The 21556-nt window shown below is 37.5% G+C and overlaps 1 protein-coding gene across 5 annotated transcripts in view; it reads right to left on the minus strand.

Annotated features, from left to right (window-relative positions):
* Positions 1-21556, minus strand: part of LOC111339072 (mediator of RNA polymerase II transcription subunit 13-like) — a 32343-nt gene extending 10787 nt beyond the window's left edge. The window contains exons 1-16 of one of the 5 annotated variants that reach the window (XM_022945651.2): positions 21374-21556; positions 13151-13406; positions 11627-11711; positions 11117-11197; positions 10783-10925; positions 9655-9909; positions 8925-9153; positions 8162-8317; positions 7324-8031; positions 5969-6869; positions 4133-4261; positions 3582-3628; positions 2439-3181; positions 575-760; positions 325-422; positions 70-195 (exon numbers count right to left, since the gene is read on the minus strand). In XM_022945651.2, the coding sequence (XP_022801386.2) occupies positions 70-195; positions 325-422; positions 575-760; positions 2439-3181; positions 3582-3628; positions 4133-4261; positions 5969-6869; positions 7324-8031; positions 8162-8317; positions 8925-9153; positions 9655-9909; positions 10783-10925; positions 11117-11197; positions 11627-11711; positions 13151-13406; positions 21374-21442 (4212 nt within the window). In that variant the 5' untranslated portion in view covers positions 21443-21556. Of the gene's footprint in view, positions 1-69; positions 196-324; positions 423-574; positions 761-2438; positions 3182-3581; positions 3629-4132; positions 4262-5968; positions 6870-7323; positions 8032-8161; positions 8318-8924; positions 9154-9654; positions 9910-10782; positions 10929-11116; positions 11198-11626; positions 11712-13150; positions 13407-21373 lie in introns of all 5 variants that reach the window. The other 4 variants (XM_022945654.2, XM_022945653.2, XM_022945652.2 and 1 more) reach the window with 4 other exon arrangements.

A 21556-nucleotide genomic window follows, 5' to 3' on the forward strand; every position in this document is an offset into this window, starting at 1 on the left:
CTGCATTTGCTTCACCTGAACCTTGTCTTAACTATAATTAGCCTCATTAAAACAGAAGAGTCTCTATACCTCATATACTGCACTGAATTCCTTAAAGAACAGCTTCACATTATTCAGCACTAACTCGTTCTCTGGTGCTACAACGATGTATGCAACATCACGTTGACAAGAGTAAGGTTCAAGCAAGAGCTTCTCCTGAAAAGCAGAATTAAAAAAAATAATAATAAATATAAGTTTAAAACTAACAAACAAACCTGTCAAACCAGTGTCCCTAAGCAAACTATTACACCACAGCATCTTCAAAAATAAAATATTTTGACTCACCCAAAAATGTAATGCAATAGGAGAAAGGGACATCCAGTCCCCTCCATAGCCTACTGTTACTGATGGAATTGGCTGAGCATGGGGTGTTTCCTCATTACCTAATGGGTGGAGACACAAGATCTTTAAATCTAAAATAAAAATTCCTTTACTAAGGGTATGAGAGTTCAATTGATAGCTTGCTCTCAAACCAATCATTCAGGCCTTATCCTTCATTGGATCTGTAAAATATTCCCAAGGAACCAAAACAGACCTTTAGTTGCCAGATGATGAAGTTGTTTCCAAGACAAAGGTCCTTGAACCACTGTTCCATTGGGCTGCTCCCAAGTTTTTCTACTCGTTGATTTTTGCAGAGCATCTTGCATTAGTTGACGAAGAAAATTGAGAGCACCAACTGCAGTTGGATGAGGAACTTTTTGCAGAATACCATTCTCTGCACCTAAAGGAAAAATATTAGAAGCAACTCTGAGTTAGAGGCTTTAGAAATGAAGTCCCAAAATACCATATTAACACTTTCTCAATAGATTAATAATCAGTAATCCAGAAGTAAAGCACATGTATGTCTGTGCATTTGTATATCAACAACTGACCACTCCCCCAAAGGGGCTTTTTAGCACAGTACAAATGAATGAACATAGAGTTTAAAACTCCCAACTGGCAGAAGGTAGACCAGTTGGCTATACAGCATACAAAGCGCAGCCATGGATTTGAACATGGGAAAACTGAACACAAATCAAATGAGTAGCAGGGAAAAGGGATTGAACCCAGTATCACTACATTACAAGCCCAGGGCCTTAAATACTTGGGCTAAACTGTCTGCAATGCATGAAATTGTCAAAGGATTACTCTAATAACCATTCTTGTTCAGAACAGAAGCTTCAAGAAAGGCCAGTCAATGGTGGCCTAGCACAGCTTGCAAGGTCTTACAAGGCCTTTCATTACCACCTGTTATGATTTTAATAATTATCAAATTTTCCAGCAACTTTTGCTTTATGGTCCAGGGATGTAGCTTAAGTTTTTAACAGGCAGGAATCTAGCAATAATAGGTGGGTATTTGGGTTGAAGGCCCACTCTAGCATACCTTTGGCATGTTAAACCTGGGGGGGGGGGTCTGGGTGCATGCTCCCCCCCAGGAAATTTTGAAATTGCATACTCTCGGAGATACATTTTCCTTGATTTGGGGGGCAAAATCAAGGGCATTCAGGACAGACTTTTATCAGGTAACAGGTAATAAAGTTATGATGAACTGGACTATTAACTGTTTTTATTGTTTATTAAAATTTAGTAACTGAAACCCCAAATGATAATTGAGATAATAGGCACATAGTTTCAAGACTCAGCATTTGTTTCAATTTTTCCCGTAAGTAATTTAAAGAACTGATGAACAAAATTTAGATCTGATTCTGCACAATTTCTCTGTTTTCACATTGTTTTACAAATCAAATATCTGATCTTCAAACACCCTTTCAATTATTACGTAGTGAACATAGCTGCTCTCTGACATCATAAAGCAAAAATATTTCAACAGTCAGATACGCAATTTGGCATCATTATTTCACATACATGAGTTACAAATACCGTTGACCATTGAGCCTGCAAAATGGACGATGTGATGCAAATGATGCGATTGTCGCACTAAATGGAGTGTTTGCAATCCTCTCAGTTCAGGTTAGATAGCAATGAAGGTGTAAACAAACGAAATAAATAAATAACAATCTTCTCACAACATTTAAAAACACTTTGGAGAAAGAAGTAGTACTTTACAGCTGGAAAAATCGCATTCACAGCCGGGTAATTTTACCAGCTTCCAGCTATTATCTACATCCCTGTGGTCACAGCCAAGGATTTCACTGTCATTAGACACTGGTAGACAAATTTAAGAAACCCCTGTCAGTGGCCAATTCCTCTGCAATAGCTTACCTTTGTAATCAGATAAAGAAAGTAAAATTATTGTGGACCTTTTTTTGTAACCTAGCTCACCAACAAGTTACTTCACACTCAGATGTGGAGCATTAGACAGCAAATTCTGAGGGTCTGAGCTTAACATCCTCGTGGTTACTCAAGATTTTTGCTTTGTGCCATGTTCATGGAAACAAGTAACAACATACTACACTCACCTTTATTTTGTGACCATGCACCTGAGACATGTTTGACAATTCCATGATGACCCTTGAACATGAGCTGTAACTTCAAGTTGTAACAGGAAAAAGGCGAGGAACACTGACTTACAATCTCTTCAAGTAAACAAAATGGTACTTGTGAGGAAACAGGGGCCGACGATGCTCGTCTCCTCACACAGTGCGCTACCAAACCTTCCTTCTTCACTTCAATTGCAGATTGTGGAACATTATTAACCTTTTTCAAGGTTTTCACATTTTCAGCTGAGGTTGAGTGGATATCATCAGGAAATAGACCTGTGCCAGCAGTAAATTTCACTGCCTCGAGAGCACCAAAGCCACAGACACAGTAATCGGAGTCTCTACCTTTGTTTATAGTCCCTTTGGCTTGTACACCCTCTGGGGATGTCAAACATGAACAGAGACTTACACTGTCGTAGCATTTGTCGCTAAAATAGTTCGCACTGGAGTCTGACATGTTCAGAACCTTTGATAAAGAATTTGCTTCAGGCAGAGGAGTTTGGAACAAGGGTTTCGCAACAAGTCCACTTCCATGAAAAGTCTTCGGAAATTGCATTGGCATAGAAAATGATGACACTGACGATGCTGGAGAAGCTGGAGACATTGCAGCAGAGGTCAAGTGTTTGACATCACTATTAACACTTGCAGGATGGGTGCTTGAGAATCTAACAGCTGGCGAGGGAGCACCAACAGTGATATCACAACTCAACACCTCAGCAGTGCTGAAAAATATGGAAAACAAAAGTCTGACTTGCTGATCATTGTAAATCTGGCAAAATTTTGAACACAATTTCAAATGGGTAATTAATGCAAGAACTCCTAATCTAAAACCCAGAGGCAATGAAGGGTGAAAAACAATAAAACTGGAGATAAACAAGATGTCTTTAGGGTTTCCACTGTAAATAATTCAGCCAAAAATACTTCCCTTGAGGAGTTACATGCATGTTTATCACGTCTTTGAATCCAAAATCCTTATAGCAGTAATTGCTAAATATGAGACAGGATCTGCTTACAGGGAACACATACTACAGTGTTTCGGAATCTGCCTGAAACAGCTTCACTGTAATTCTAACAGCAACAAAACTACCATGATTCATATCAAACAGGAAATATATTACTCACCTCTCCAATTTGATTTCTGGAAATGTCCATGTCTTCTGGGATGCCTGCTGCAAATAAACATAATGAGCAAACAATGAGTGCATACATAGAAGAGGTTGCCCAGTAGACAAAGGCTCAGAAGACCAAGTCTCATTTTTTCCTTTCCAGTTGCAACTAAATTTCAACTTTTTGTGTTGAGGGTGCAGAGTATTATCAATGAATCACCAGTGAAAACTCATCTATTTGCTACTGAAATAATATATCATTTATGAAAAAAGACGATCAAACAGACAAACTATGGAATGGTCTAAGATTTTAACACCACCACCACTTCCACAAATAAATTTTCACACATTCCTCTGAGGCACCAAACATAATCAATAAGGCAGGGATAAAAATTTCTTCGAATGTCTAGCTTTTTTTTTTAATTCTTTCATAATCAAGCTTCATTTTCGCTTTGAATTTAGCAACTGCCATTAGCTAAATTCAAAATGGTTAGAGACAAAACAAAACAAAATTAGACTAAGGCTCCCAATGAATGCTGAACAAGTGGCTATGGTTTGTCAACTCACCAGCCATGAAGGTGAGTACTGCATCACAGATGGAAGCTCCTGGTAACCTGGCAAACTGACTACAGTTTCAAAGGAGTAGGAGACTGGAAACTCTTGGCATTTTGGGATCTCAAATACTGGGCCAAGTTCCTACAAAAAAAGAAAAGTACAGTAAACACCCCATGCATAAAGCTTCAAACTTTTCAAGGTAATATGTAACTATTTTGTACGTTTTTGGACTGGTCATTAAACTCAGGCTAATCAAGTGTCTAGTAATTCCTCCAGGGGTAGGAATGGGTTTAATAGTGACAAGGGACCTCTCATAGGTCCCCTGAGGGTAGAGGTTTAATATCATTCAGGAGTTTCAAACAGGGGCCATGTTATAAGCCCTCTTAGACCCCGTCCACACGAAGACGATTGTAAACGCAAACGCTAGTAAACGCAAACTTTTTTATGCGTTTAGGCCTTCCGTCCACACGAAGACGATGAAAACGCTCACCAACGCATATTTTCAAAAACGCTCTCCAAAGTGGATAAATTTGAAAACGCCGTTTATGCATCTTCTTGTGGACGGCTGTAAACGTATATTTTCGTAAACGCTGTGAAAACGCTAATGTCAGATGTCAGTGCCAGTCTCTTTTATCGCGTGCGTTTCCAACATGGCGTACACACCAGTGTTGAGCTGTGTCGTACTTGCGCTTATTTCAATTATAATTGCGAGCATTCAATTGAATCATGCAATAATCGATATACAGGAAAACTACAAAAAAAGAAGACTAAACCTCTCAATATTGTTATCCATTACTACAAGCACTTTCACTCGAGTAAAACGACTTAGATGCAGACGTGAGAGCAAAGAGAGAAGATTCTGGACCAGACCAGGTCGAGATTTTTCTTCTCTCTCGATCACAACAAACGCACGTGGCGACTTTACGACATGGACGCTAACACTTGATAACAAGGCGCTGAAGCAGATTGTAGGCTCAAACATCGTTTAATGCGTTTACGAGCATTTTCGTGTGGACGGGTGAAAACGCTACGTAAACGATGATCGTTTTCGTGTGGACGGAGATAAAAATATGCGTTTACTAGCGTTTGCGTTTACAATCGTCTTCGTGTGGACGGGGCCTAGGGAAAGGTGTTTAATGATATCTGAGGATTCCCAGGAGGGACCCTCTAATAGGCCCCTATAGGAGTCAAGGGTTTAACAATATCAAGGGATTCCTAACAGGAATCCTTTCATAAGCCTCCTGTGGGTGGGGGTTTCATAGTATCTTTAGATTCCCCACATGGTGGCTTATCAGAAAATAAGGCTTACTAGAGATGGAGAGAAGGCTTATGAAAACCTCCCTGATAAAAGCCAAGTCATTACTTTTCTGCTCCCTGCACACCCTGTTATTAAGTCTAATCCAGGTATGAAAAAAACTGAGATTCCCCATTCTGAGAATTCAGCCCTTCAACCATTTAAGTCACAATATCCAATTAGTAATTCTCGCTAATGACTGCCATACACTCTGTTGTAAATTAGGCCGGGAAATTCGGCATTACAACAACACCCGTTGTAACAGCCTCTTGCTGATAAGCTTGTCGATTCTCCTTTTCTGCTTACAAGATAACATATGTGTATTGGAATTGCCAGGAGAAGTTACAAGTCAATCACTCCTTGGGGTTAAATAATATTGACATATTTCTTCTCCTTACAATAGTTGGCAAACAGGTGACAAGTAACAAGAAATCCAAAATGCCTGAGCAAAAGGGAACTTTCCAGATAATTATGTCTCAAAAAACTTGAAATATTCACCACAAAATGTTTTGAATGTTGAACAAAAAAATAATGGATCAGGGAAACAGACATACCATTGGACTGTGTTGTTTCTCTCTTTCAACATCAACACCAGGAAGATGCATCAGATGTGATTCTGGAGAAAGCACTGTATTGTGCATGATTGTCTTCACACTCCCTGGGCTGATGTAGTCATTGCCAACAGAACATGGTGGAGAGTGCGTCACTGTTTCCTGAGAGGGGGGTGTGGGGAACATACGTGCCAAGTCTTGATTTGTTACACCAACCGTGCTCATAATAGTATGGGGAGTGTTTATGTTCATGATAGGATCAAAGGAGGCAACCTGATTAGAACCAAAATCTATCTTTGCTTTAGATTGCCCACATTCATCATCTTCTTCATCAGTGTCAAACAACTGATCAAGGTCATTTACAGTCACAGCAAGATCTTGCTCTGTCATAAGGTTTGTTGGTAAGCGAGCAATGGGTTCATGTTCATCATCAGAAGATGAAAAACTAGGAAATGTTCCTTTTTCGTTCACAATTGGGCAAGGCTTGATTTCTTCTATCTCTTTTGACAAATGTTCCTTTTCCTCTTGTTGTTTTTTACGAGAGCTCTGCCGTCTGTTTTTCACACGTGAAGGTGGTTTGCTCAGCTCTCCTGGTAGTGGCAGTGATGGACTGTCCCCACCAGTAGCACTACTTCTCCGCCGAGGCTTATTTAAGGGAGGCTTCACTTGTGTAGGTGATTTCATGGGTGGTGGAATAAGTTCCATGTCCAGTTCTTCAGGTTGAGGAGTAAATGGATCAGAAAGGGGTGTGGTTGCTGGAGATGGTTGAGAGCTGTTCCTCCGCCCCTTCAGGCGACCTCCACCTGTGCTATCTGACCTGGATCTGCCCGTGGAAGATTCTCTTCTTCTTTTAGCAGGTGAGGGCACGCAATCAATCCCTCCATCAATTGAAGGTCTCCTACTACTAAAATTGAAGATCAAATACTTCTTACATAAAAAAATTCAGAACAATTACAAGTCAAAGCCCGCATAGTTATGTTTTTCACACGGTAACTCCTTTCACAACCTACCAAAAGCACACTGCATCCTGTTACTGAACCACTGTAGTGAAGTAAGTGAATGATATTCCAGGAGAACTTCAGGGGCCTACTTACAATTAACTACATGTACATGAAAGACTTCCCACCATTTTAAATAACTGAAGCCTGAAAAGTTACCACTTTGAGGTGGTCTTCCCTTATTGGCCATTAAGGTGTATCTTCCCCCCTTACCCATTAAGCTTTCCTCTGAGAGACTTCCCTTCCATTTTATACACCTGAGGCCTGGAAATATTACCACTTTAAGGGTGGAGTATCTTCTTACATGCCATTAGATGGCCTTTCTCTCTCTCCTTTCCTTACACTCTGCCTTTCACATACCTTTCCCACATAGTTGTCTCCAGTGGACTTAGTGTTGAAACTTCTTTTGATACCATAAGTTCACCAAGTGGTCGACAGTCAAGAGGATTGCTGGGCAGTAGAGGAACAATGAAACCACCTTCCGAAGGCAAAGAATAGCACTTATTCACAGTATCTTCTGAAGCAGTACTATCCTTGTAGCCAACAAAATCTTCAAAATTGTTTGATTCTACCTTCATTAACATTTCGGCCTGATTATTAGCAATACCCTTTGAGGATACTATTGAAGAATTTACTTTCAGAAGTGAAGCTGGAGGTTGTAAGCATTTATCCTCAGGTTTCACACTTATCGCATGACTTTTGGGTCCTGATATTCCAGTTGTGTTCACAAGAGATGTTGTTTGATATTTCCTTGAGTTCTGTGGAAATGCAACTTCTGGATGACGTTTTTGAGTGACACTTGTCGATACATTTGACGTAGGTAAGCCCTTGGTCATTGCTCCAACAGGACTTTTCAGTACTTCAGGTCTTTCTTTATCAAGACTCTGACGATGGTGAAACGGCACCAATGGTTTCTTCTTTTCTTTTTTTAACTTTGTATTCCCCTGGTTTTGTTGTGTGGGTTGCTGTTGTTGTTGTTGCTGTTGTGGTGAAGGTAATGGATAACTAGGTGATGGTATTGGTCTTGTAATACCAAATGATGACCGCACTTGAGCTGGCGCCTTTGGTCTAGCAGAAAAAAAATAATGATGCAGTCATCACAACTAATCTGAAGGCTGTTTTGTCTCTATTAATGCAGAGAGATACACATAATTATGATTGTACCAGCTGGCTCTGCTTTTGTTGCTTAGCAACTCACCTGCTGATGTTACTACTTGATGTACAAGAACAGGAAGTACGCTTGAAAGGTTCCTCGAAATCCCATTGTCCTGTAGGTGTGGTAGTATCACCTGAACTGTCTGTCTTCATGAAGGTTGGAGCTGATTTTGAAATATTGCTCAGGGAGATGTTTTTGCTAAGGAGAAAGGAAGGTACTTGTCAATCAGGCACTTAACATCTTGGATAAATAAATTTTTTTTATATCCAGCACAATTTCATGTAAACCACATCCACTAATTAGTTAAGGTAAAACATTCAGGAGTGTTGCAGCTGGGCATAACACTGCCCAGCTGGGTTACCCAACAAGAAATTTATGTTTCAAACATCAGTGGAGGTAGCTTCTTAGAAAGTACCATCAAACCACCAAGTTAGACCCTCTCTGCCTGTCAGCTTTTACTCAGACTTGAACTTATCATTGTGTCTTCCAATTTTTTTTATTTTGAAGACACTCAAAGGGACTCTAGAATAAGGATTTGGATTTATCTGGACTTTGTATGGCTGGTCTCTTTTTACAGCAATGAGGAGTTTCTACAGATGGCACGCACTTCCTTGGTGAAGACCTGGAATTTTCATCCCCACTTATGGAGGGTCAGTCTAATGCTTTAAGAGGGTGGCTTCTTTTAAGATTGACTAGAAGACAGACCCTTTTAATCCTATTCTCAGATGTTCAACAGTTTTGGAAGGTAAGTAGTTTTCATTTCCAGCCTTTGTCTACAGGAATCAAGGTTTGTAGGTTTACATACTTTGCTGCAGGTTTGGTGACTGTGATCTCTTGCCAAACTTCTTGCACCAATGACTGCGTCAGCTTCTTCTTGTCAATAACTCCAACAGAGCTTAAATTAGATGCTGGAGGCAGATTTCCTGGACCTGTAACAACATCTGTAGAGTTGGGATCAAGAGGAGATGCCGGAGGGGTTAATGATGTTGGACCAGAGCAGGTCACTGCATCAGTTTTGGGTAGCACTGACCCATCTGCAGAAGGTTAAAGGTAAAGGGTTAGGAGGTTACAAGAGTTAGTCCATTGAGATCTACAACTGTAAGCTTATGACATAATTGTTTTCCAGTAACATACATGTACCATCATGGCACAATGGACAAATCAGTTTCCAAAATACAAGCTTACAGCTATCACTGAGATTCCTTCCTTTATAGCCCATACTAATGACTTCCTTATTGGTGTTTAAGTGTAAGAAACAATTGCTCACAAAAGTCTGTTTGTTTAGTACCATGGTCTGGACAATAATTAAGCATCACCCCAGAGTTCAAAACATTATTTGTGTTATTTTTGTTAACTATTATTAAAAGCATACACTGGAGCCTCTCATCCATTTATCCAATGCTTGGCACTAATTAACTTTTCCAACTGACAGGGTGGCACTCGTTCGAGGTACATGCACAAGGTATGTGCTTATTAGAGGTTGGGTGCTTGATCAAATATATACGGTAACTATTTATTCATTGCACAACACTCACCAACTATTGCATTCTTCTCATATGGCACAACAACATACATGGATGGATACCACATCTGTGTTTCTTCCACTACAACCATCACTGCCACAGGCACACCTTTGTCTTGACACAAACTTGCTGGCTCACTCCAATCAGAACTGTAGTCCAGAGGATAAAATTTCTTCCACTCTTCCACAAGTTTGGCTGACACCATCTCTTCCATGTGGCTTGTCTGCCCAGTGAGAAATCCTGATAGCCCATATGGACCTAGTAAAACTGAAGGTAAAGGTTTCAAGAATAAGCTTTCTAGTACGAGTAGGACCCAGTGGTTTCAAAACAAGCCAGCGACTGCCGGAGTTCCGCCGGCTACTTGATTGGCATTATCACAGCTGCCTACTTTTCCAGAGTCGGCTGCCTACTTCAAAACATTTTGAAACCCCTGAGGACTAACTTAAGGTCAAGATGCACCAGCAGCCATCCCACCACAGCATTCTGAGCTACAATCATTTTGGTCACTATGGACACTAGAAAAAAATTTCAGCAACTACATGTAAATTTGCAAAAGGTTGCTATGATGGGGCCTGTGTTTGGTGGTCACATAGACAGCTAGGAAATCTAAGTGTACCTTGTGTTCATGGTCCAAAGTTAATTACGAACATTGTCATGAAATAAATCATGGCTGACGTTCCATTGAAATTACTTTCCCTTAGTTGGTCTTCAAGATGTCCCCTTAATACTCTTGCTAAATTTCTTTTTGTATTTTCATAAGCAGTACAGTCAGTGTTCTCCTTTTCATGCAGTAACTGGCAAACTTACAGCATGTATACCTCTCATTACCACCTAAAATTGCCTGAAATCCTTGAAATCCTTGACAGTTACAAGGATTTCTCTACTGGATTGAAAATATCTTTTAACTGTCATAAGAAAAGAAGGGAGAACACAGCACAGTATGCTCTGTAATCTTGCAGAAGCTGTTCCCTCTTTTTTTTTTCCCCATTCTTTTCCTGAGGATGGGATTTTTTTACAAGGAATTAATTTGTCCAGTGAATTGCAAGACCATTTCCCTTATAAGTATTCCAGTCCACTACAAAACAGTGATCTACAGTTCTTGCAACTAAAGACACAACCATTTGTGATATATCACCGTACCTGAAAGTCCTTCCTGTTTGGTCCCTGCAACAGCTATATCTTCAAGTGTAAGATGACGTATCTTTTGTTGCTGTTGAATTTCGACAGCTGTACAAACAGAACTCTCCCCATGGATAAAGAAGGAGAAGGAGAATGAAAGATGACTGCTGATGACAAAAGAACACAAATGCTATTGTTACATCAATGATCATGGAAGTGACAATAGAATTCTCACTCAGGGTTAGGGTAAGTTATGGTAATGGTTTATGTCACCAATACAAGGGAAGACTGTTACAATTGTAAGCGCTGATTTACATGGCTTTATCATTCTTGAAAAAGTGAAACAAAAATCCACCTTGCATTCTCCACTGCACTGCTTTCACATGGCTTTGTAAACCATTTTCCCAGACGAACAAATTTCCTTGACAACAGACATCTGGAATGAAAGGTGCAAGAATGAAAAAGACAAGTTTAAAAATATCATGTAGTTTGAATGCATGACTCCGGGTTGCAAAATAGACCAGAAATTAACAAAAAGACTGACATTACTACTTAAATTTGTAGCTAAAATCATTTGCAAGCAGATGCATCTTAAAATTTGATTCAGGTTAACCCTTTACATATGTAACTCCCCTAAGTGACCAAGACAGAATTTTTCCTCACAATACCAATAAAATATCAAGCAGACAAGTCACAGGAATAAAGAACTTATAGGTTGTTATTGGGATTATTAGTTGATCCTTTACCAAATTCTCCAAACTAACATCATGTGAATTGCATGGCAAATATTAAGGAGAATTACTATTGAGATCAGGGGATTAAAAGGGCTGAAAAAGGCCTAAGAACCATTGTGCACTTGTCTTACCTTTCTAATAAATTATGTAAAGCTTTGAATAATAATGATCTTGGTTCATGAGGCAGCCCGTCTTCCCAACACCCATGGCATGATTCTGTAAATTGAAAAAAAAGTTTTTAACTCTTTGACCCCTAAGAGTGATTAACATCTAATTTCTCCTTACAATATCACCCCTGAATCATACATTAAGGTCAGGAGAGTAAAGGAAACAATCACTAATTAAACAAGCTCTTGATCATTAAACAAATTCTCCTTGTCTGCACCCAAGGAAATCTATAGATAACAGTACAGAGAATATACATGCTGATGTTAGGGTGTAAACGGGTAGACAATGTAAAGTACACACATGAATAAAGGGTGAAAGTTTTTAAAGAAACTGTGGTGCTGTGTCGGTGGGGGTAATAAGATAATTGGTTATACAATGAATATATGAACTTCATATATTCATTGTATCTGATTTATCATCACGGGTTTATTACGAATCAACTTAACGGTCTGCTCCCAGTTGGCTTGTTAGCTCAATATTATTGGTAGAGCGCTGCACTAGTATCACAGAGGTCAGTGGTTCGAATCCCGTACATGCCTGATTTTTTTCAGGTCTGATTTTCGCTATTGCATAAATAGCGCTATCTACTGCGAAGGATCGTGCATCATACGTATAATTGGTTATAACAACTAAGTTGAAATTGTAAACTGGCAACCGTAATGAGTTAAAAGCTGACATTTCAAGCATTAGCCCTTTGTCAGAGCGATTCACTCTGATGAAGGGCTAATGTTCGAAACGTCAGCTTTTTAACTTGTTACGGTGGCCAATTTACAATTAATTTTCAACTTAGTTGATATAATCAATTACCTAAAGTACACACAGTTGTGCCACAGATATTAAACAATACCCCTAATAATAATAATAGTAAAACAAACTCATCATATTTGGTAAAGTTTAATTCCAGGATTGACACTCAAGAGATCAAGTGGTCATATCCTTATAAAATTTCTCCAGACAGGAACAATTCTGTACTAACATTGAACAGATTATCACTGGCCAGAAGTAAGATCAATGCTGTTTTTAATTTGTCTACTCTTTAGATCACTGTGACAAAAGTTGAGTTAGATCTTGCTGACTTAAACACTTTCATGATAAAAGTTCATCTGCAAGACTTGATAACAAAGTACTGCTAAATTAACATTGAACAGATTATCACTGGCCAGAAGTAAGATCAATGCTGTTTTTAATTTGTCTACTCTTTAGATCACTGTGACAAAGGTTGAGTTAGATCTTGCTGACTTAAACACTTTCATGATAAAAGTTCATCTGCAAGACTTGATAACAAAGTACTGCTAAATTAACAATACTTAAGAGATGCAAAAACTGAACTGTGTGCAAAACTCCATGATTCCATAGCATTGGAAAACATGTTTGTTAAACAGGCAACTTTCCATGTGAAGTATCATATGAAAAGTTTGAAGAAAAAGTGCCTGATGCGACATGACCTTTTCAAAAAACCTTTTGGTACATGAAAGGCAAGCAATTACCTTTTAATTCTGCTGATACAATCCCTTGTAAATTGGGATCGTCACCAAACCAGAAAACCCACAATTCCTTTGCACCACTGATACTCTTTGGATCACCACCTGATTGACAACCTGTCAAAGGGCACCTCCGCCACGCACAAAGGATATCATGACTGAGAGCAGCTGAAAATGACTTCAACACAGGATCCTCCAAAGGGTTGGCTTGGCATGTAACACTGAAAACATACTTTCGCCATTTTAACCCACATAAATCAGTCTGTAAAAGAACAAAGCAAGGTAAAAAACATTTGTGAATGGTAATGTCATCTATACCAATGTACTCCAATAAATCCTAGATAAAAACCAATCAAAATGTGCATATAATATAGCTCATTAGATAAAAAATTTTAGTCCATGGCACTGTTTGATTGTTCTGTTCAATCAGATGCTTGGCACACCAAGGGATTAATGAGTTAAGCAGACTTCAAATCTTGCTCTGATGACGAAAGAAAAATTAAATATCATCTTCCATTACCTTAAACCATAACTGATATCTAACATCACAAATTTAATATTGCTAAAATTTTTTTTACACAGATAAATACTAAAAAATATCATAAAATGGCTTTCAATTGACAACTCGACCTCCACTATAAGAAACATCTCTGAATTTCAACTACAACAGATGTTGTTTGTGAATGATAATCCATCTGTTGATGGCAAAAATGCTGCATAATTTATTGACTAAAAAGACATAGCAAACATTGTATAAGATACCAACGAACTTATGGTACAGAGTTTTTTCAAACAGAGCATTTAAAATGTCACTTAAATATAATTTAACATGTCTACCCCATAAATCTCAAGTATTTCCAAAGAAAAAGTAACAAAAAGACAAATTTATATTAACCTTTTCAATTTAATGCCACAGGGCTGCTGCAAAGTTAATTATGAGTACCAGTAGAGAAAATGATCAACTTTCAAAATAAAAGAATAAGCTTATTTCCTGACTGTACTTAATGTTACATCCTGGCTGCTAAAAGCTTTGTAACATTCTTGTGCAAATAAAACCAGCATCAGCATTAAATTTATGTTAATGAAAGCATATTAAAGTAAAATTTAAAAAAAAGTTTGTCATGGTGTTTTAATTTTAGCCAAAAAGATACTGCTAAAGATACTGATAAAGGTACTCCACTTTACATGCGAAAACAATCCCAAATCAAATATTTTATGGAAGTATTGGTCACAGCATCTAGGCAACCAAATGAGGACTGAATCATATTCATTGATAAGTTCATGTGGAAGAATTCTCATTAAAACTGCTGACATGACAGTTGATGTGTACTACTGTTCAAAAAATACAGTTTTGAAGAGTGACTAAAATGCAGCTTCTACTGTAGCCTCTACTTACAAAGTCACTACTGAACCAGACATAACAGTGCATGATAGGGGATGAGAAAGAAAATGATTGCGAACTTAAGGAGCTCCTGATTGTTTAACAAATTCTTCTTGTCAGTGCCTTAAGAAAGCTGTAGAGAATAGTTAGGTGTATATGCATGCTGATGTAAGGATGAAGCAGATTAGCTAAGAGACAGGTCCAATATTGAACAGTACAAAATCTTTACCACCTGCCGGCTTGACTATGGGAAGTAGACTAAACTAATTAGACAAGTTGGTAAATCTAGCTTTCTTTTTAGCTAAATTTGGGTGAACTTGGATGGATGTAATTAATCTTGGAGTGCTTATTACAATGTCTACGACTGCCACAAACAACAGAAAAAAGTGCAAAAACATAAATTACAGAAATATTCCAGAAATTAAAGAGGCACAGAATGATCACAACTACACATTAAAAGGGAAATGTTGAAAATTGACTAATACATAAGGCTTGATTTCTGCAAGATTGATCACATAAATATTCAGGGTAGCTGATGCATAAAAATAAGGTTTAATACATCTGAGTGGAGTAGATAGCGAAAATGCCACCCAACAATTCTACATATGGATGCATTAGCTGCTTATGGCTTAAATAGCACTCATCATACAGCCTATCCATAACAGGTTTTTTCCAAACATTTTTAATAATCATGGTTGATAGGTTTTGCAAGACCCCATACATTGATCACTCATGAAATTATGAAGATTAATGTGCGAAAGGTGTTTTGAATAGTATTGGCACAACTATTGTAAACACGTCCTAACCCAGTATCATGCCACTAATGACTAAAATGTTATGTCTGTTTAATGCCATTTAAGAGAAGAGCTGGCAGATAAAACACAGGAAGAACTTTATATGTAAATACCAAGGAAAAGGAAGACCTCGCCACTTGTCTAATTGTGGGAACTATATACCTGTAATTTTGGCAAATATTGGCTGTATCTGTGGTTGTGCAGTGTAAAATGGAGTTTAACTGAAAAAGTCAGATCTGTGCCTTTCTTGAGTGACACAAAAGTGCACTTTAGTGAAGTTCTAATAAGTATAATTGCCCTAGAAATATCCTTAGGGCCCCAGAGTTGTGACGAAAAATGAATAATGGACCTTAGCATTACATACGAACAAGAAAATAAACATGGTGTGTACATGTTTGTCCTAGATTAGTTTGAACAGACAAGTATCTGTATCAATATGACCCAATAGAATGATTTAGTAGAATAACACAAACCGAAGCCCAAGAAGGCAACAATTTGCACGGGGAAAAAAACTGTCTCTGCTCACTTGACAGGTTAATCTACTGGAAAGGTAGAAACTCAGATACTAAGTAAGTTCTAGAGCAAAAACCACCTGCTACAGTATCACACCCAGAAACAAAAAAAAAATTAAAAAACCACTTAGTAAGCTGAAAGTGTCATATTGTTAGTCTGCATGAGAAACAAGTGACGAGATGTTAAATTCATTTTCATGTTTCATGACACCAGTGTTTGAATTTATTCAAATTCGGTAGGATTCATTTCGTTTAATTACCAAAGCAAATGCAACAGGGATGGCCACTTAAATTGAACTAAACTGCAGTTACTTAATAATTTGCATTCTGATTTTGCTACCCTTCCAAAAGACCTTTTTTAATTCAAGGTGGTTCATTCCTAAAACAAATCACAAGGTCCTTGTCAAACATATTGTGCATTAGGATCAATACTTTTAGCACCCAGATGTCAGTTAATAGTTAGAACTTCATTGGAGGTACTCACATATTAATCTACTTATCAGGCTTTTAATGTCACACAGTCATATTTCAAATGAAACTCTTAACCTTAGCTTATTTCATGCAACATGACAAAAAGGAAAGTGTGACTCGCTAATTTTAAGCAACAAATCGTGATCTTGAAACGCACAAACTGCCATTAAGAACATTAGGTACACATTTTTCAATACCTAAGTACAGTTATGTACTGAATTTACACAATACTAAAATCGTCTGACAATCAAAAAAGTATTCTTGTTTGGCCAACATAGCCTTATTTGCTTGATATGCAAGTAGTACTTGTAGATTTTTTTTTCATCAGTCATAGCATTTTAATGTGCATCTGAATTCATTCCTCTACCGGACTCAAAATTCAGCCGCAGAATTCAAAATGTCTTATTTGATATCATGTTATGAAAAAATAATAATTTTTCTGTACTGAGAAGTGTACACTTATGGTCTGACCTTTCCACTGGCCCACCATTTTTGTACAAAAGTGTATTTCGAATCACAACCTTAGAAAAATTAAAAAAAATTTAGCTCTTGTAAAGATAACTATCCTTCACTTTATGCATCTCCCTGATTATCAAAATAATTTCAATGCTTTGTCATAAATCTTACCAATAATCATTTCTAAAAAGAAAAACAACTAACTAGGAGGGTGGGGTGGGGGGGGGGCTGTGCAATATCATATAAACTCTTTCACATGGTATACTTTGGAAAACCACTTTAGAAAATAAAAATAGAAAAAAAAAAACTCAAGTTCATTAGTTCTTAATTTCATTTCCATAGCAATTCCAAATATCAAAATATTAATTAAAAATAGTGGCTTCACAAAAACAAATTCTGTTACTCTTAATAACAACAAATAATTTGATAGCAGACATTACTATTTTTATAACCAGCCACATGTAAAGTATGAAAAAGCATGGCAAGAAAATGAAGAGTGGTCAGCCCTTGTTACTGCGAAAGCAACTTAAGGTGCCATTTTTCCTGCTCATCCTAGAAAGTTAACTCAAACATAACACCTACTTCTGACTTCACTTGCAGCTGTAAGATAGACATGTAAACAGAGACTCTTTCTGGAACTTCTAAGCCAATAAAAGAGAGAGCTAAACCTGACTAAAATGGTAACCACAAAATTAATCTCATCCTCTAGAAGGTTAAACCTGTCTTCATGTTCAACATGGCCACACCTACCAAACATACTAATATAACATAGAATCTATACAAAGCATTGAATAAATCTATGAACCACTGAAAAATTCAAAAGCATTTATTACAAATAATTTTGAGATCGATGATGACACCTCGTTCAAAACACAGGTGTTCTTTTGAAAGGCCTGCTTTCCAAAATTTGATATGCCGGGTTTTTAAGCAGAGGGATATTATTTCCTAGACGAAGTGTAAATTACATCAGTTGAATTCTTAAGTAATAAATCTTTTCTTGTCAGGTTTTGTTGACAGGTTTTCCTTCTTAACAATTCTGGCAAACCATTTTTCCTTCCCCTCACTAGGGGAGATGGTGAGAAAAAATATAATCTATAAAACATGACTATTATCAACAATAATAACAAATCAATGATAGTACAATAACAAATAATGCAGAAATTACAAATAAATATAACAGCAAAAGTAGTTATACTAATATCAACAATATGCATATTAATATTCCCATAAAATTTTTAGTGAGACTAAAAAAGTTGGTAAGACATTATTTAACATTTGGTGAAACATTCAGTTTTGTTTGACTGCAAAAAAAGCAAGAAACTACTTTCAACTTAAAAAGAAATAACAATAATGCAAACTGATTTCACAACAATGTCACAGTGTCAAGCACTGTCGCTCTTGGTGTAAACGAGCTGACATTTGTGTAAATAAAACACAAAAGACAGTAAGTTAAAGCTTTGATTACCAGTAAATAGAACTGAATAAAGAGTGATCCTATTTGATTAAGGGTGAGCACAGTCCTACGCTTATCACAAAAAAGAATAACATCTTTCTTTTAGAAGACATTTGACAAACATGTAATCAATATGCATGAATTTTTTTACTATAATGTGAACAGGAAGTTTAAAGCCTCTGTAGGAGAAGTGACAAAATAATCAATGTTTTCACTCCTGAGGGCACAGAACAGGTCAAATACATTTTTTCAACCTTCCCTGAAGAGATCTCCCAAACAAATCTCCAGGTTATCCACCGCGGCAGGGTTGTAAAACTACTATGTGGCTTCTAATTAACGTCATAACAGCATAACCACAACAACACAGCTTAGCCTAATGTAAGCCCTTTAATTGACACATGGTTTAGAAGATGATATCAAATTTTGGGAGATAAAAAACAAATCTAATAAAGAATTCAGTTTATCACAAAATGAAATACTTCAGCAGTGTCATTGAAGCCAGGAAGCAGAATATTACAAGAACATCATCAGAATGGTACATTAAAAAAAAAAAAAAAAAGAACAAAAACAAAAACCAAATAAAATGTTGCAAACATGAAGTGTCAATGACATTATTAAGACAGGATTGCAATTTAAGGAAACCTCAACTATCTGTTGGTAATATGGCATCACCACTCAATCATTACTTTTGTGAATTGAATACAGATACTGTCAGAATCACAAAATAATATCCACTGGGATGTGTAATCACATCAATACATGGGGCTGCATGTAAACATTAGAAATGTTATGGCACAACTAATCACCTTCACTAATGTGGAATCAATACTGTTTCATTTGGAGTAGGTAAAGAAGTGAAAAGAAAAACCTAACTGTGCACACCATACAAAATTCTTAATACAAAATCACTTTGTTTGAAGTCTACACTTAATAAAAAAATTCAATGTTTGGTGATTAACTATCTCTGTGCAACAGATGTGTCAAACCAAACCAGAAAATGCAAGAGAAACAAACTACCACACCAGATAAGCACCTAAGAAACAAAAACCTTAGTCCGAAGACCAAGGGTGCCGTGTATTCCTAGACAACTATTTACAGGATATCATTAACAGCACCATACAAATACAGATCAAATAATGAAGAAGAATCTTTTCAGACCACAATTTACACAAACATACAACTGAACATTCACACAGTGTAATTATAATGAAATCTATATGCCCCTTCTGTTTCTCAAAATCCTCCCTTGTTACCCTATAATATCCAATAAAAAAATGCAATTGATAATTTCTGATTAGTGATTAGTCAACCAGTTTTGTAAGGAAAAAAAAATCTTGAAAGTTCTCAGAAAAATGAAATTTTACGAAGATGAAACTGAAATTTATTCAACAAATTACAGTTTTGGCTGGCATCACGTTTGATGGCTGAGGTGGTAAATTTAAGAGATTAACCTGTTAATACCTATACTCAAATATTGCTCACTTATCTGTGGATTGCAGTTTATTCCTTGTCATGGGCCTATATGAAGCTAACTCACCGAGAGACCACTAAGATCTATGAACACTTTAAAGATACAATTCAAATTCACAATGCACCATCAAAACAAAAATCTGCCACTGCACAACAACATTGAATTAAGCTATCCATGGCGATATAAATGTGTCAATGACGTCGTTTATTACCCTCTGAAATTGGCATCTGAAATCTACAACATTCGTGAGAAAACTAGATGTGAAAATCTCTCCTTCCATACAGACACAATAGGATGAGACTAAAATTTCCGCCGACACTGTGCCATTGTAGTTATACGTAATTATCATTCTATAGTACACCTTGCATCAAAATTAATTAACGTGCAAGGAGGAAAACTCTGATATTATACGAATATTTCATCCCTTTACGCTGAAGACTACGATAGGATCATCGAATTGAAAATGACGCGAAGGCGGTCTCTTTGCTTACATGAAACATTTACCCGGGAGCAAACAAGTAAAGATCAATTCTTCCTCCATAAAAACCCAGTCGTCTTATTAATTATTCAGTTTGTCGGTTTCTCTCAGTGAAGAGTTAGACAGTTCAACATTTGACACAGCGACAAGTTCGCAAAAACGCGAGCAATAAATATGTTAGGGCAGAAATAACACTAGCGCCCCTGATTTTTGGCTAATTTAACCCTTCCAGAGATCATAAACAGTACAATACTTAGCACTAAGGTAAAGTAAAGTCAACCCTCAAAAACTATTTGTAGCAGTGCCTCGAAATAAATTCAATACTAAAAATCGGCCCTTCTACCGGAAAAATATTGCCCAGCATACGGCCTTCGCCTTACAGGTAAAATGCCTACTCATTGAATATTTCGGTTAGGAAACAAGGCAAACGCGTTGGTCTGCTGATAACGATGGCATAATAGTAAAAGTACACTTTTTTAAGCTTCGAGCAAACTACATACACATTAGAGTTTTATTTACGACTTGAGAAAATAATCCGCAGAAGCACGCACGTATATCCTGAGAAATGTCATAAAGCGAGACGAACGGACGACTGGATAATCGCTTGTCTCGTTCATGTACGCACGGCTATGCAATTCCTATGACAAGAAAGATTCCCCATTGAAGACAAACAAAAGGAATCTCTGAATGATTCGTGTAAACGAATACAACGCGCCAAAGCAAGTTGTTTGTAAAATCAACTCTAGTTAACCCTTCAAAACCGTACCACAGAATCCATTCACTTCCAGAGCAGCCGTGTGTACGGCTTCCCAGCGATACGACTTGTTAGCCTAGATTTCATGCATTAGCTTAAGCCACACGGGATCCACTATTTCCGATGCAGCACTCAGAAGCAAGGGATTTCATCTTACTGGAGGCAATTAAGGAGAATATTTAGAATGAATTAATTCTACCGTTTGTTAAATAGAGGACATGTTCATTACGACATGCAAGTAACTCTACAACACGGCCGCGAATTGGTTTTTTTCCGTTAAGTTAACCTCAGATTCTCAACTCTAGATCTTCTAATTGCACTAGAGGACCAAAGCGTCCTTTTGGTAATTGGCAAATAAATATTCACATGCTTCTAGAAGGAGTAACAACCTCACAGAACATTGTAACATGTGACAGGCCGAAATAGAACCCTCATAAATCGAACGAAGTGAACTCTTACCAGTGCAAACACGTTGGTGCAGCATTCATCCAAGTCTGAGCCATGAAGCATGGGAGTCGAAGCGGTCATGCTAAGACCATGACTTCCTAAACATCGGACCTAAATAACGAGCAAAACACAAGGAAAAGCGACCCGCTAATCGTTTTTCGTTCAAAGGAAATCGGAAAATAAGATGGCAGCAAG

The sequence above is a fragment of the Stylophora pistillata genome, chromosome 13 (assembly GCF_964205215.1).
Source record: "Stylophora pistillata chromosome 13, jaStyPist1.2, whole genome shotgun sequence".
In the NCBI taxonomy this organism is placed as follows: Eukaryota; Metazoa; Cnidaria; class Anthozoa; order Scleractinia; family Pocilloporidae; genus Stylophora; species Stylophora pistillata.